The sequence below is a fragment of the Alexandromys fortis genome, unplaced genomic scaffold, assembly GCF_014885135.2.
Source record: "Alexandromys fortis isolate MF-2015 unplaced genomic scaffold, M_Fortis_MF-2015_v1.1 scaffold_92, whole genome shotgun sequence".
NCBI classification, from domain to species: Eukaryota; Metazoa; Chordata; class Mammalia; order Rodentia; family Cricetidae; genus Alexandromys; species Alexandromys fortis.
The window spans coordinates 6,648,515-6,660,079 of record NW_026067972.1 but is presented as its reverse complement, the minus strand read 5'-3'; the positions used below and the strand labels follow the sequence as shown (position 1 = coordinate 6,660,079).

Sequence of the window (11,565 nt, the reverse complement as noted above, 5' to 3'; positions counted from 1 at the left end):
GGTGAGGGAAGGACGGGTATCATGGGAGCAAGAAAAAGAAGTTAAAGACAAAGATGAAAGGTTGGTTATAAGGGGCTCTGTGGACTCCAAGTAGCTGAGAAGTGGCCGCTCCTAAGAGAGTCAACAGCCAGCTAGAAAGGTCTACACGGAAGACGGGCGGAAGGCAGCTGGACAGAGACTCATTAAGGTGTCACTCCTGGAGTTACCAGTTACTAGAGTGTGCAGAGAGGAGGTAGCAAGGGCACACAAGACTCTCAGGTCTGTCCTGGTCTGTTTCGTGCTACCGTTAAGCCATGTCAGGTCAACCTCAGAACAAGACAAAGTAAGGCTAAACCAGGCCAGGTCGGGTTGGCTCACAATTTGCTAAATGGTAAGAAGAGAGGCTACACCTCCCCCAGTGCACTATTCCCGCTCTCTATCCTTCGACTCTCCTAAATGAAGAAAGGAAAGAATGACTGGTGTCACCGCCAAGTGGAGAACGCAGTTTTCCTATTAGGTGGTCTTTGAGGCTGAACTCATTCCAGAAGGTTCTCCCTGGACTCAAGCAGTTGCCAGCACGGCTCACCTCATACTGGAGACTGGACTAATATAGTTGCCCGGCTGGCTTGGGTCGAAGTCACAGGGATGAGCCAATAAAATCAAAGGGCGCCTGGAGTTAACGCCCTCTGTCCTTTTCACCAATGACACGACGAGATGGAGAAGAGGTGTGGTTGATTGATCCCGGAGGGCACCAATCACACCCACACCAATCACTGCCCGGAATGTACGCGCGTGTGGCCGGGTGACAGGGGCGGAGAAGGGGTGGCTATCACCCGGACGCTCGTTGAGAGATGTCCAATCATAGCAGAGTCTGAGCTGAGTGACGGGCAGACAGTACAATGGGAAGCCCGGAGGCGGAGCCGTGGGGGCGGGCTCCCGGTCCCGCTGTCTGCGGCCGGCGGGCAGGCGACTCCTGTCCCGAGTGGAGGCGGCGGAGCCGGAGCCGGGGGAGGGGGCAGCGGCTGATAGAAGGACCGCGGCGGCGCCCGCAGCTCCTCACCGGTGAGGGTGCTGAGCGAGGACTCGGGGGTCCCGGGAGTGGGGCGTCGAGAAGACAGGTCCGGAGCCGGAGGGGGGGAGACGGGGGACACCGAGGGTCCATAGCCTCCACTGCCATAGGGGTGTTGGGGCCTGGAAGCTTGGGGTCTGCCAGGTGCTGGGTGTCTGCGACGAGGGTAGGGCTGGGTCGGGTTGGATTGGGTTGCGCCGGGCAGAGGCGTTTCTGAGCAGGCCAGCCAGCCAGCTGGGGTGACATCACCGACCCCCTCCCCCGCGCGAACCCCCTTCCTTCCTCTCCCCGCCGCGCCTTTTGTCCGGGCCAGGCTCGGCTCAGCCCCGCCCCTCCCCGCCCATCTGCGGAGGAGGAGACTCCCCGTCAGTGACTTCATTGAGTAGATTCTTGGAGATTGGGCTTAGGTCCTCCCCAGAGAGGCGAGAGGAGCTCACTGCCTCTCAGGCCCTCACTATCACACCTGTCACAGGTACACACGCTGCCACTCAACAAGCACATACTGTCACTTCCAGCCTCACTGTCACACAGCCATACAGCCACTCACATTCAGCCAGACACTGCTGTACCTGAGAGCAGGTGGCCGCTGGACCCTCTCCCTCCACTCCGCACCTGGGGATCAGGTCCAGCTCCTGCGGCACGGGACAGGCCTTGCTGGGCAAGGGCCTCTGAGAATCTGAGGAGGTGGCTGCCAGAGCTACAGCGTCCCAAGCAGGCTCCGGTGGAGCGATCAGAGGTGAGGGGCTTGGCTGGGCATGTTTAAGCGCACAGTGCTCTCCTGCCCACCCCCAGCAGCACCCCCACTACAGGCTCGAGGAGCTTTCCGGAGCTTCCCACACTTCTGGGGAGAAGACTTCTTAGCCAGCTTGATGTTTAAAATTCAGCTGGAGCCCTTAAAACTTCGAGCGTGGACGCTGAATGGGTTTGTAAAGTTTCGGTAAGTCCCTCCTGAGAAGGGCACTCATACCCATGCCGAGTCCATTCTCCACATCAGCCATTCCCTGCACTGCCTCCCTCCTTCCTCCCTTGCATCCTCATCTCACCCTGTGACATCCTTTGACCTCATCTGATCGTTTGAATGAATTGTCCCCCATATCATTCATCTGTCTCAAGCTCTTTGTTTCCACACCATCTCCGATATTTCAGTTCCTCCCTTCTCCCTCTCAAGCCATCGGTCACCTGTTTTCCACTTCGGCCATTTCCTTTGTCATCTCTCATGCCCTCTGTCAGTACCACCGGTTCCTCCCTGGCCTTGGCGGTCCCTTTTGCTCTTTATCCTTATTTTTTTCATTCCTAGCTCTACCCCAACATGTTCCTCATTCATCAAAGACAGAGCCATGCCATGGGGCTCCTTTGTCATTCTGCCACGTGGCTTGCGGGGAGGGAGAGGGAAGGAGGGTGGAAAGGTGGGAAAGGAGGCAGGTCCCGAGAGTTTGCCCTGTGTCTGTGGAGGCAAGAGAATTATGGGTCGAGAATAGCTAGCAGGTGGATGCCAGGGAGGAAGCTGGCAGTGGTGAAGAGGTAATGAAAGGACCACAAAAGGTGGGCGGGCTTGTAGGCTATGCCGCTTGCCCCTCTGCCTAGAACCTGCTGGAGTTTTCTGGCACCCTGTTGCTGTTCTAGGTTTCTTTCAATCCAGGGGTAAAGAAAGTGTGGGCTGAGGCAAAGATGGCAGACCACCCCATCTCCCTCTCAGACTGCTAATGCCGCTTCCGAAAATGGCTGCCCTCCCCCAGATGCTCTTTCTTCTCTGCCTCCCCCAACTCCTGTCTCCCCCACAGGCGTGACATGCTGGTGTGGGGAAATGGGGGAGTACCCGCCTCTATGGTGCCTTCTCTTTGTCAGAGTGAGGTGACTCCCAGAGCCATGAGTCAACCTAGCCACCTGCAGCAGGCCCTATAGGGCCAGGAGCTAAGGCCATTCTCCCTGCCTAGCTGGAGCCCCCGAAGCTTCACCCCTGACATAGCCCTTAGTCCTTCCTGCCAGGATACCTTGTACACCTCACTACTGTGAAGTAGTAGGGTCAGAAAAACAGGCCTCAGCTGTGGCTGCCAGACATTGCTGGAAAGACTCTGGCTCTCCCTGTTTTGACAAGGGCTGGCTACCCCTCAAAAATGCTAAAGAACGGCATCTGGCCACTCCCTTCATATTGTCCACAGATCCATTGATGAGAGCAGGCTAGAGCGGAAGAGTACATTGGTGTCTGTGAACCCCACTCAGAAGGGGTTATCGGAGGAGTCAGGTCCTAAACGGTAGGAGCAGGTAGAGGAAGGGCTTCAACAAAGGTATTTAGGACAAGGTGGTTGGTGTCCATCTGTCTCCTGGCAGTGAGGCTTAAGAAAGCCTTTTCTCTGGTGCTTTTGTTCACTACCGTTGGTGCTTAGGCCATGTAGACATGTATTCCCACGTCAGGGCGTAGATGCTGGGAAACGAGGGATAGACAGTGCCCCCCCTTGCTAATGAGGGTGTTAGAAACAGCTGGTTCCAAGGCTGTGAGTCATCCTGTGATCTGAGTTACACGTGTACCTTAGTATAGTCTGGGGAGAAAGGGTAGAGAGATCTAGGGTCCCCAGTGGCAGAAAAGACTCCAAACTCCCATACTCTGGTTCAACTTGGCCGAAGACTGGAGCCTGGTCCCGGTCCTGGGCTACTACCCCAGCTGTCCTCAGTCTGGGCACCATGCCTGAGGTGTGGCGTAGGAAGACTACGAAGTTCAGGTGACCTCACTCAGTCCGCTGACCTTCGCCAGCTTCTGTGAGTCTGTCAGTCTACAGAGCCATCTCACTCAGAAGGGCCTCCCAGGGGTCCTCAGGCTGGCCCCAAGAAGTGGACCACAAAGGATCACAGAATCCTATCATGTCAGAGCTGGAAGGCATCATCTAGCCCAAGACTTTGATTGTACAGATGGGGAGAGAGAGGCCCAGAAGACAGGCATGACCTATTGAAGGTCACACAGGGAGTCATTTTAAGGATTGCAGGATCATCAGGAGTGGGGCTGGGCTGTAGAGAACAGGGTACCAAAGACTGGACTTGGGTTCTTTCAGAAACAAGGAGCCCAGCACCGGTCCAGTGGCTGTGATGGGAAAAGATTATTACAAGATTCTCGGAATCCCGTCAGGGGCCAATGAGGATGAGATCAAGAAAGCCTATCGGAAGATGGCCTTGAAATACCACCCAGACAAGAACAAAGAACCCAATGCTGAGGAGAAGTTTAAGGAGATTGCTGAGGCCTATGACGTGCTGAGTGACCCTAAGAAACGGAGCCTGTATGACCAGTATGGGGAGGAAGGTAAGAAGGTGTACAGCGGCCCAAACCTGGACCCCTGGGTGAGCCAGCTCTCATAGTGGGGTTGAAGGAGGCAAATCTCCTTAGAGCAGCCCGCTCACTCACTACCTGGTCCCTGCTCGCTCTCCTCCCCATCTATCTCTTCCCCCTCCCTTGTCCCCTTCTAGCCCTAGAGAGGCTGGAGTCTGAGCCAGAGGCCTCCCCCCCCCTCCTCCTACCTTCTTTCCTTCCCAGCCTTATTAGTCCTGCCTGAAGTCCCCGCTGCTTCATTGGCTGATCTGAAAGGTTGGTGAGAGCCAGCCGTGACTCTCTGAGGACGGCATTTACATTCATCAGCATAAAAGTCTGGCCCTTGAACAGCCAGGGAATTAACCACTAGAGTTCTGAGTGGAAATGGTTCTGGCCACCATCCCCCAACCCCTGGCCACTTCGGGCCAGCAGCACAGATTTGTCTTCCAGAGGAAGTGGCAGGGATCTAGGAGTGGAAGGGGAGATGTTGCTGGCATCTTACCCCATCCCTAGGGCAGCTGGTGGACATGCACAGGGCGGACAGCAGGAAAGGCCCAAATAAAGCCTCCAAGAGCGTGGCTCCTCCCAGCACATCCCACGGGCATGATGTAGCTGCTAATTCTGGGCCTGCCCCTCGGGGCCCGCCTGCCACCCGCCAGCCACAGGCACCTGTCAGGCTATATTAAGAGACATTGTCACAGCTGAGGACTCTCCTTCCTGGGAAGACCTGCCCTTCCTCCTAACGACATGCACCATTCTCTCACACTGTCCTCCTCTTCACCTCCCCCAGCGTGTGCTTAGAATGAGACCGGCTAATGGCATGTACCATGCCTGACTAAAGGCAGGGGCTCAAGAGCATGCTCCTTCCGTCCCCTCTTCATTTTGTCTTGTCCGTCTCTGCTGCTTTCCTCCCTGTGCCCTGTCTTCCCAGCCCCCTCTTTAGTCTCCATGCTGTGAGCTTATTCTATTTTTCCCTGATCATTCCTAGACTTGCCAGTTCTCAGAGAGATCAGGCACCTGCTTGAATCCCGGCATTCTCCCAGCTCGGGAGGGAGGATGGGAAGGATGGGAGTGGGGAAAGAAGACCGGCAGTGCAGGCGCCATGCCTCACGTGGCCTGCCTCAGAATTGCATTTAATCCTGCACTTAACCTAACCTTTGTTAAGAGAAGGATCTGGAGAAGCTACTGAGAAACTTCCTCCCCCACCACATACAAGCCCAAGCCCAAGTGAAGGAAACACCCAGACTCGAACCCTAGGCAGAGCCCCTAGGTTCTGGTGTAGATCTCTGTGGCCCAGGGAAGACCTCTGGGTTGGAGGAGGGAGAGACTGCCTTGGAAAGTCAGGTCTATTTCTGTCTACTCTGTCTCTTCCTCACCAGCCAGCCAGAACAATTGTGCACGGAGTGTGTGTGCAGCTCTGGCTTGGGACAAGTTGTTCTCTTTGAAGTGGGGTGGTGTGGTAGAGTCCCACAGTGAGAATTACCCACCTCTTGTTCTCAGTCCAGCCTCCTGTTCTCTCAGCAAGCTCTGCCTAGCTTCATAAACTTGCTTTGTAGCTAGCCTTTAACAGAAAAACAGACCCCAAGTCTTAGGTGAGAGGTTCAGAGGCAACAGCCACAAGTCCTGAATGCCTGCTATTTGCTTGCCCTCTCTAATCAAACCCAAACCCGTCCTCGTGGTCCCATGAAATAAGAGGATAGCTTAGGCCCAGGTTCCCAAGGCCAAATGAAATTTTAGATAAAAGGCTCAAAGAGGGCTAAGAATATAGTCTAGTGCTATATGGTACACAAAGCCCTAGAATCCATCCCAGAAGCACTAAATAAATAAATAAGTCTCAACAAGAGGGGCCCTTGTTAATCCTCTCCCCCATACTTCCCACTACTCCATCACACACCTACCATAAAAATACCATCCAGAAACCCGAGTCCCTGAGTGAGACAAGACCCAACTCCAGAGAGAGCATCTGCCGTCAGCCCACTGTGTGGTGGTTGCTCCACATTAGCTGTGGGATGCAGGGGTGGTGTGGTGTGACTCTGGGGAAGCTGGTCCATTGGCGCCTATGTCTGTACAATATGTGAATGACAGTCTCTGAAGCTGTGTGTCATGGGACCAAAGTATGGGAAGAAAGTAATTGAGTTTTTTTTTTCTAGAAAAATCGTTTTCCATTTCCATGTCAATGAGTTCCCTTGTTTTTTGAGACCTCTTGCTCTCCTGTTGGAGCGAAAGTTAGGGAAGGGTGAAGAAGAACTAAAGCAGGGTTCCTCCTGGCTTGTGTCCACACGTCATTTAGGACAGGTCACTTCCTAGCCCCTCTGTGGGCAAACCCTGTCTGCTTGTTTCTAGCTCTGTGTGTCTTGGGACGTAAACAGGGATTTGGGAGTCAGGTATAGCCTGTCATGTGATATGAGGCCAGCTGCCCAAGCTTTTATGAGGCATGTTTGGACTGAGTAAGTGGGAAGGATTACATAACAGAGGCTATCTCCTAAGTCCCCTAGTCCTAACTTTTCAACTCATTGGCTAACTAGTTTGATGGAATCTCAAGATGCAGGTTGCCTGGGTTTGTGTTTTGAGACCAGGTCTCACCGCACAACCCAGACTGACCTGAAACTCTCAGTCCCCTACCCAGTCTTTTGAATATTGAGGTTACAGATATGCACCACCGTACCCAGATATCTGCTCCTAAATATGTAGTTGAGTGGATATTAATTTTGTCCAACACTTTTTATATTGTTACCCTCTCTGCGGGAGTTAAAGGTTGCTTCTTTCTCTAGGTCCATGAACTGGCAGCTTAGCGGGCAGGGGAAAGACTGGGATGGGGCCAGGATGGGCCACACTGCCCCTAATTTCTCCTCCCCTTTAGGCCTCAAGACCGGCGGTGGTACGTCAGGTGGCTCCGGTGGCTCCTTTCACTACACCTTTCATGGGGACCCTCATGCCACCTTTGCTTCCTTCTTTGGTGGCTCCAACCCCTTCGATATCTTCTTTGCCAGCAGCCGCTCCACTCGGCCCTTCAGTGGCTTTGACCCAGATGACATGGATGTGGATGAAGATGAGGACCCATTTGGTGCCTTTGGCCGCTTTGGCTTCAATGGGCTGAGTAGGGGTCCAAGGCGAGCCCCAGAACAGCTGTACCCCCGGCGCAAGGTGCAGGACCCCCCTGTGGTACATGAGCTTCGGGTGTCCCTGGAGGAGATCTACCATGGCTCCACTAAGCGTATGAAGATCACAAGACGGCGCCTTAACCCTGATGGGCGAACTGTGCGCACTGAGGACAAAATCCTGCATATCGTCATCAAGCGTGGCTGGAAGGAAGGTACCAAGATCACCTTCCCCAAAGAGGGTGATGCCACACCTGACAACATCCCAGCCGACATTGTCTTCGTGCTCAAAGACAAGCCTCATGCACACTTCCGCCGAGATGGCACCAATGTGCTCTACAGTGCGCTGATCAGCCTCAAGGAGGTGGGGCGCGCACATGCGCGTGTGTGTGTGTGTGTGTGTGTGTGTGTGTGTGTGTGTGTGTCTGTTTGTCTGTCTGATAGGAAGCGTCTCTTTCCTTTCTCACATCTCCCACACCCTGTGTGTACATCTTCTTCCTTTCTCCCCACTCTCCGCCTCCCTTTGCCTCACTCTCTGCCTTGTTTTCCCCAGGCGCTGTGTGGCTGCACTGTGAACATTCCCACCATTGATGGCCGAGTGATCCCTTTGCCCTGCAATGATGTAATCAAGCCAGGCACCGTGAAGAGACTCCGTGGGGAGGGCCTCCCCTTCCCCAAGGTGCCCACTCAGCGGGGAGATCTTATTGTTGAGTTCAAAGTTCGATTCCCAGACAGATTAACACCACAGACCCGGCAGATCCTTAAGCAGCACCTACCCTGCTCCTAGGCTCTGCCCCGGCCAGTCTGGAGCCTACCACAGCAATACCCCCACACTCACCCCATCTCATGGGGACCCGGCTGGATGTCCACTGGACACTGGCACTTTTCTAAAACGCAAACAAAAAAGCCACTGATTTTCAGGAAAACGTTCCTGTCCCCAACCCCTTTCAGAGCTGGGCTGCTTTGGGGGAATGGGAGGGAGGTGGGGAGAGCTAGCCCAGGCCAGGGGTCAATTTTCTGTCACTAGTTTTGAATCCAGCCCCCACTCCAGGGGCTGGAGAGTGACTTGAGTGCTACTTGAAGATCTAGAGTCCTTGTCCATGCCTGTAAATAGCATGTCCTCCTCCCCACTCAGCCTTGCTAATCCTTTCCTCTCCCTTCCCTTTGGCGTCCTCCTGTTTCTGGAGAAAGAGGACAGAAAGGACCCCCCCCCCAGGTCTGTAGTGTCCAAGACTAACCCACAAGTATTCATGCACACGAAGCACTTGCCTGAAGTGGTCTGTGTCTCTCTGGGAGACAAGAGGAGAGGACATAGGAAGGAGAGGTCGTTACCTATGAACAAGGCCATTCATTGAGCACGAGACACTTTTTCATTTGGGGCAGGGAGGTGAACCACCACTCAGGAGCCTCCCCAACAGCTGCCCTGCCCTACACCCACCAAGTTGGAGGGTCCGCTCCCCGCCGCTGCTCTGAGGAGTGTTCAAGGATGGAGAAAAGAGGGGCTGATGCATTACAGCTAAGAGGTGGGGCAGGACCCATCTCCCAGCCACCGTCAGGAAGGAAAGGGCTTTGGGGTCAGGTGGCAGCTACTCCCCACCAAGAGATTCAGGATCATAGGTTCCTCCCCACATCTCTGAACTCAGGGTCTAGCCACCCCAAACTTCCAAACCCCACTTTTGTGATATGTGAAGCTACTTATTTCTTACCTTTCTGGAGGCTGTGTCGGAGATTTCCAGCCCCTCTCTACCTGTGTGACCCCCACCTCACTCCCACAGTTGTATAAAAGTCTAATAGTGAAGGAGATGGGAGAAGACTGCTTCAGCTGGTCCTGGGGTGGGGTCTTTAGGTTTTCTCACTTTGACAAGCCCCTGAATGTTTTTATAGTAGTTTTTTGTATTTTTTTGTAATGACAGTATTATGAAAAAAATAAAGTATTTTAAAAATATGGCCTCTGAACAGGAGCAGGGCCCCCGGGGTGCAGGCAGGAATGCAGGGGCACTGTCAGACTCCTTCCAGAGCCCTGATCACTCCCAGAAAAGCCAAACAACCTCAGTCTAAGCCGAAGCCGACCCCTTCTTCCTGTAAGCTCTGACTTTTTGGAGTTCCGGAATATATACCCCAAACAACAAAGCTAAAAGCCACAGCCCAGCTGTCTGTGGAGAAGATGCCCTTGGCTGTGAGAAACAGAGTCTGTTCTCTTCAGAAGCTGTGTCAACATGAGAGTTAACAGACTTGTCTGAACGTTCTCTTTGAGTTAGAGACATTTTATTCCTTGGAGGGAATGGAGGACTTTCTGACTGACGAACAGGCACACTCCCAAAGACAGTTTGGCCACCAAGTGGGCTGGAGAGATGGCTCAGCTGCTAAGAGCACTTCCTGTTCTTACAGAGGAGCCAAGTTCAGTTCCCAGGACACACATCAAGTAGCTCACAGTAGCTCAGGGGAACCTGACAACCCTGGCCTCCTCAGGAACCTGCATTCATTCACATGCACAATTAATTAAAAATAATAAAACTAATTTTTTTTAAAGTTTGGGTACAAAGAATGTAGCTAGAGCATGCTGGCAGGCCTGGCTGGGGATCTGGGTTCCGCGAAGGGCACTAACCAGAGTTGCTACTCCTTGAATCACACCATTTTCTGAGGATGTCTGTCCTGGTGCCTGACTTGCCTGTCCCTGCTAGACAACCCTGAATCTCAGAGCCTGGTTAATACTACAAAAAGGCCTTTTCCCCTTGGGTCTGGGTAGGAACGAACCCTGTGGTTACAGGAACGGCTACCTTCAAGTATGCCAGTCACACTGCTAGAGAGAGGCCCAAGACAGTCTTGAGACCACTTCCCCAGTAGCACAAGGATAGCTGCCTTCTGCTGGGCCTGGCCCCCCACAGGTGGTCACTGGGCTTCTTGGGACCTTTCTGACCTTTCTTCATCCTGTGCAGAAACACTGACAAAGGCTCCTGTCCTCCCACTTCCTGTGGGAGGCTCTTCTACTACTCCCCAAACCAGGGGTTCTGGATCACAAAGATGTCTGCTATGGGCAGGGTGGAACCCACCCTGCATAATTCTACTTCATTCTCTCCTTCATTGGGAATTCTAAAGTGGTCTCACTCACTTGAGGCTAAATATTATCTTGTGTCTTCCCTAAGACCTAAAATTTGAGGATCTGAATGTCCTGGACCAGAATTCTCCTTCCGGCCCTTCTGTGAACACACAGGACCTAAGAAATTGTCCTGTCTTCATATTTTCACTGAACACACTCTTCTGGGACCACGGGACCCTGAGATCCTAGAAAACAGGCTACCTGAGGCAAGATAAGCTTCTGTTGAAATGCACACAACACACACACACAAGAAAGAGGAGAGGAAGGAGAAAGGAAAGGGGGAATGCAGGGTAGAACTTTATGAAAATAAAGAAACTAGGGAGTGTTTCCTGGGTGGATCTTTATTGGACTTAAGTTTTTAGTGTATGTGAGTGATTGTGTGTGTGTGTGTGTGTGTGTGTGATTCTGTAATAACAACTATGGCAATCATTTTTCCACTTTTGTATGACAATAAGAAGTCTTTAGACTCGGCTACCCTGATCGTGAACCGTCTTAGCCATTGGAGTCACTCAGTCACTCAAACATTAGTTTCTGGACACCTCTCAGCTCACTGGATGTCAGGATCTCTGACTGTGACTTGGACCTCACTTCTCCTGAGCCTCTTTGGATTATGAGCTAATTTCCAAATCTCCAATATCCTTCTAAAAAGGAAACTGAAAAGCTGCTGCTCTCTGTGATGCTCTCTCCAGCCCCTCTAGCTTTCTGCTCCTGAGCACTGCCCCTCCACAGCTGCAGTCCGTTAGAGAGCGCCCTCTCACAACGATCTCACAGTTGGGTGAGCGTATGCCCTCTTCTGGCTTCCTTAAGCCACTGCATGGATCGGTGTACAGTCATACATTCAAGCAAAACATTCATGCATATAAGAAAGTAAAATACAGCTGGGCTGTGGTGGCGCATGCCTTTAATCCCAGCACTCGGGAGGCAGAGGCAGGCGGATCTCTGTGAGTTCGAGACCAGCCTGGTCTACAAGAGCTAGTGCCAGGACAGGCTCCAAAGCTACAGAGAAACCCTGTCTCGAAAAACCAAA

At 53.0% G+C, this 11,565-nt stretch overlaps 1 protein-coding gene across 5 annotated transcripts; it reads left to right on the top strand.

Moving 5' to 3' along the window:
* Positions 1 to 842: 842 nt before the first annotated feature.
* Dnajb5 (DnaJ heat shock protein family (Hsp40) member B5) lies at positions 843 to 11,565 on the top strand. Of its 5 annotated transcripts, none has more exons than XM_050156071.1 (5): positions 843 to 1,041; positions 1,844 to 1,985; positions 4,093 to 4,337; positions 7,204 to 7,805; positions 7,995 to 11,565. In XM_050156071.1, exons 1-5 carry the CDS (start codon positions 879 to 881, stop codon positions 8,226 to 8,228), a joined length of 1,386 nt encoding a protein of 461 aa, XP_050012028.1. In that variant the 5' UTR covers positions 843 to 878; the 3' UTR covers positions 8,229 to 11,565. The 5 variants fall into 5 exon arrangements, with proteins under 5 accessions (XP_050012028.1, XP_050012030.1, XP_050012032.1 ...); XM_050156074.1 differs by lacking the exon at positions 1,844 to 1,985 and adding an exon at positions 1,628 to 1,784 and having other exon boundaries at positions 997 to 1,041; XM_050156073.1 differs by lacking the exon at positions 1,844 to 1,985 and having other exon boundaries at positions 914 to 1,041.

Bases quoted from the DNA above. Each gene is read 5' to 3' on its own strand.
- Dnajb5 (XM_050156071.1), top strand. From the start codon at position 879: ATGGGAAGCCCGGAGGCGGAGCCGTGGGGGCGGGCTCCCGGTCCCGCT. The intron at 1,042-1,843 runs GTGAGGGTGCTG...CACCCCCAGCAG, and splicing joins GCGCCCGCAGCTCCTCACCG to CACCCCCACTACAGGCTCGA. The intron at 7,806-7,994 runs GTGGGGCGCGCA...TGTTTTCCCCAG, and splicing joins CGCTGATCAGCCTCAAGGAG to GCGCTGTGTGGCTGCACTGT.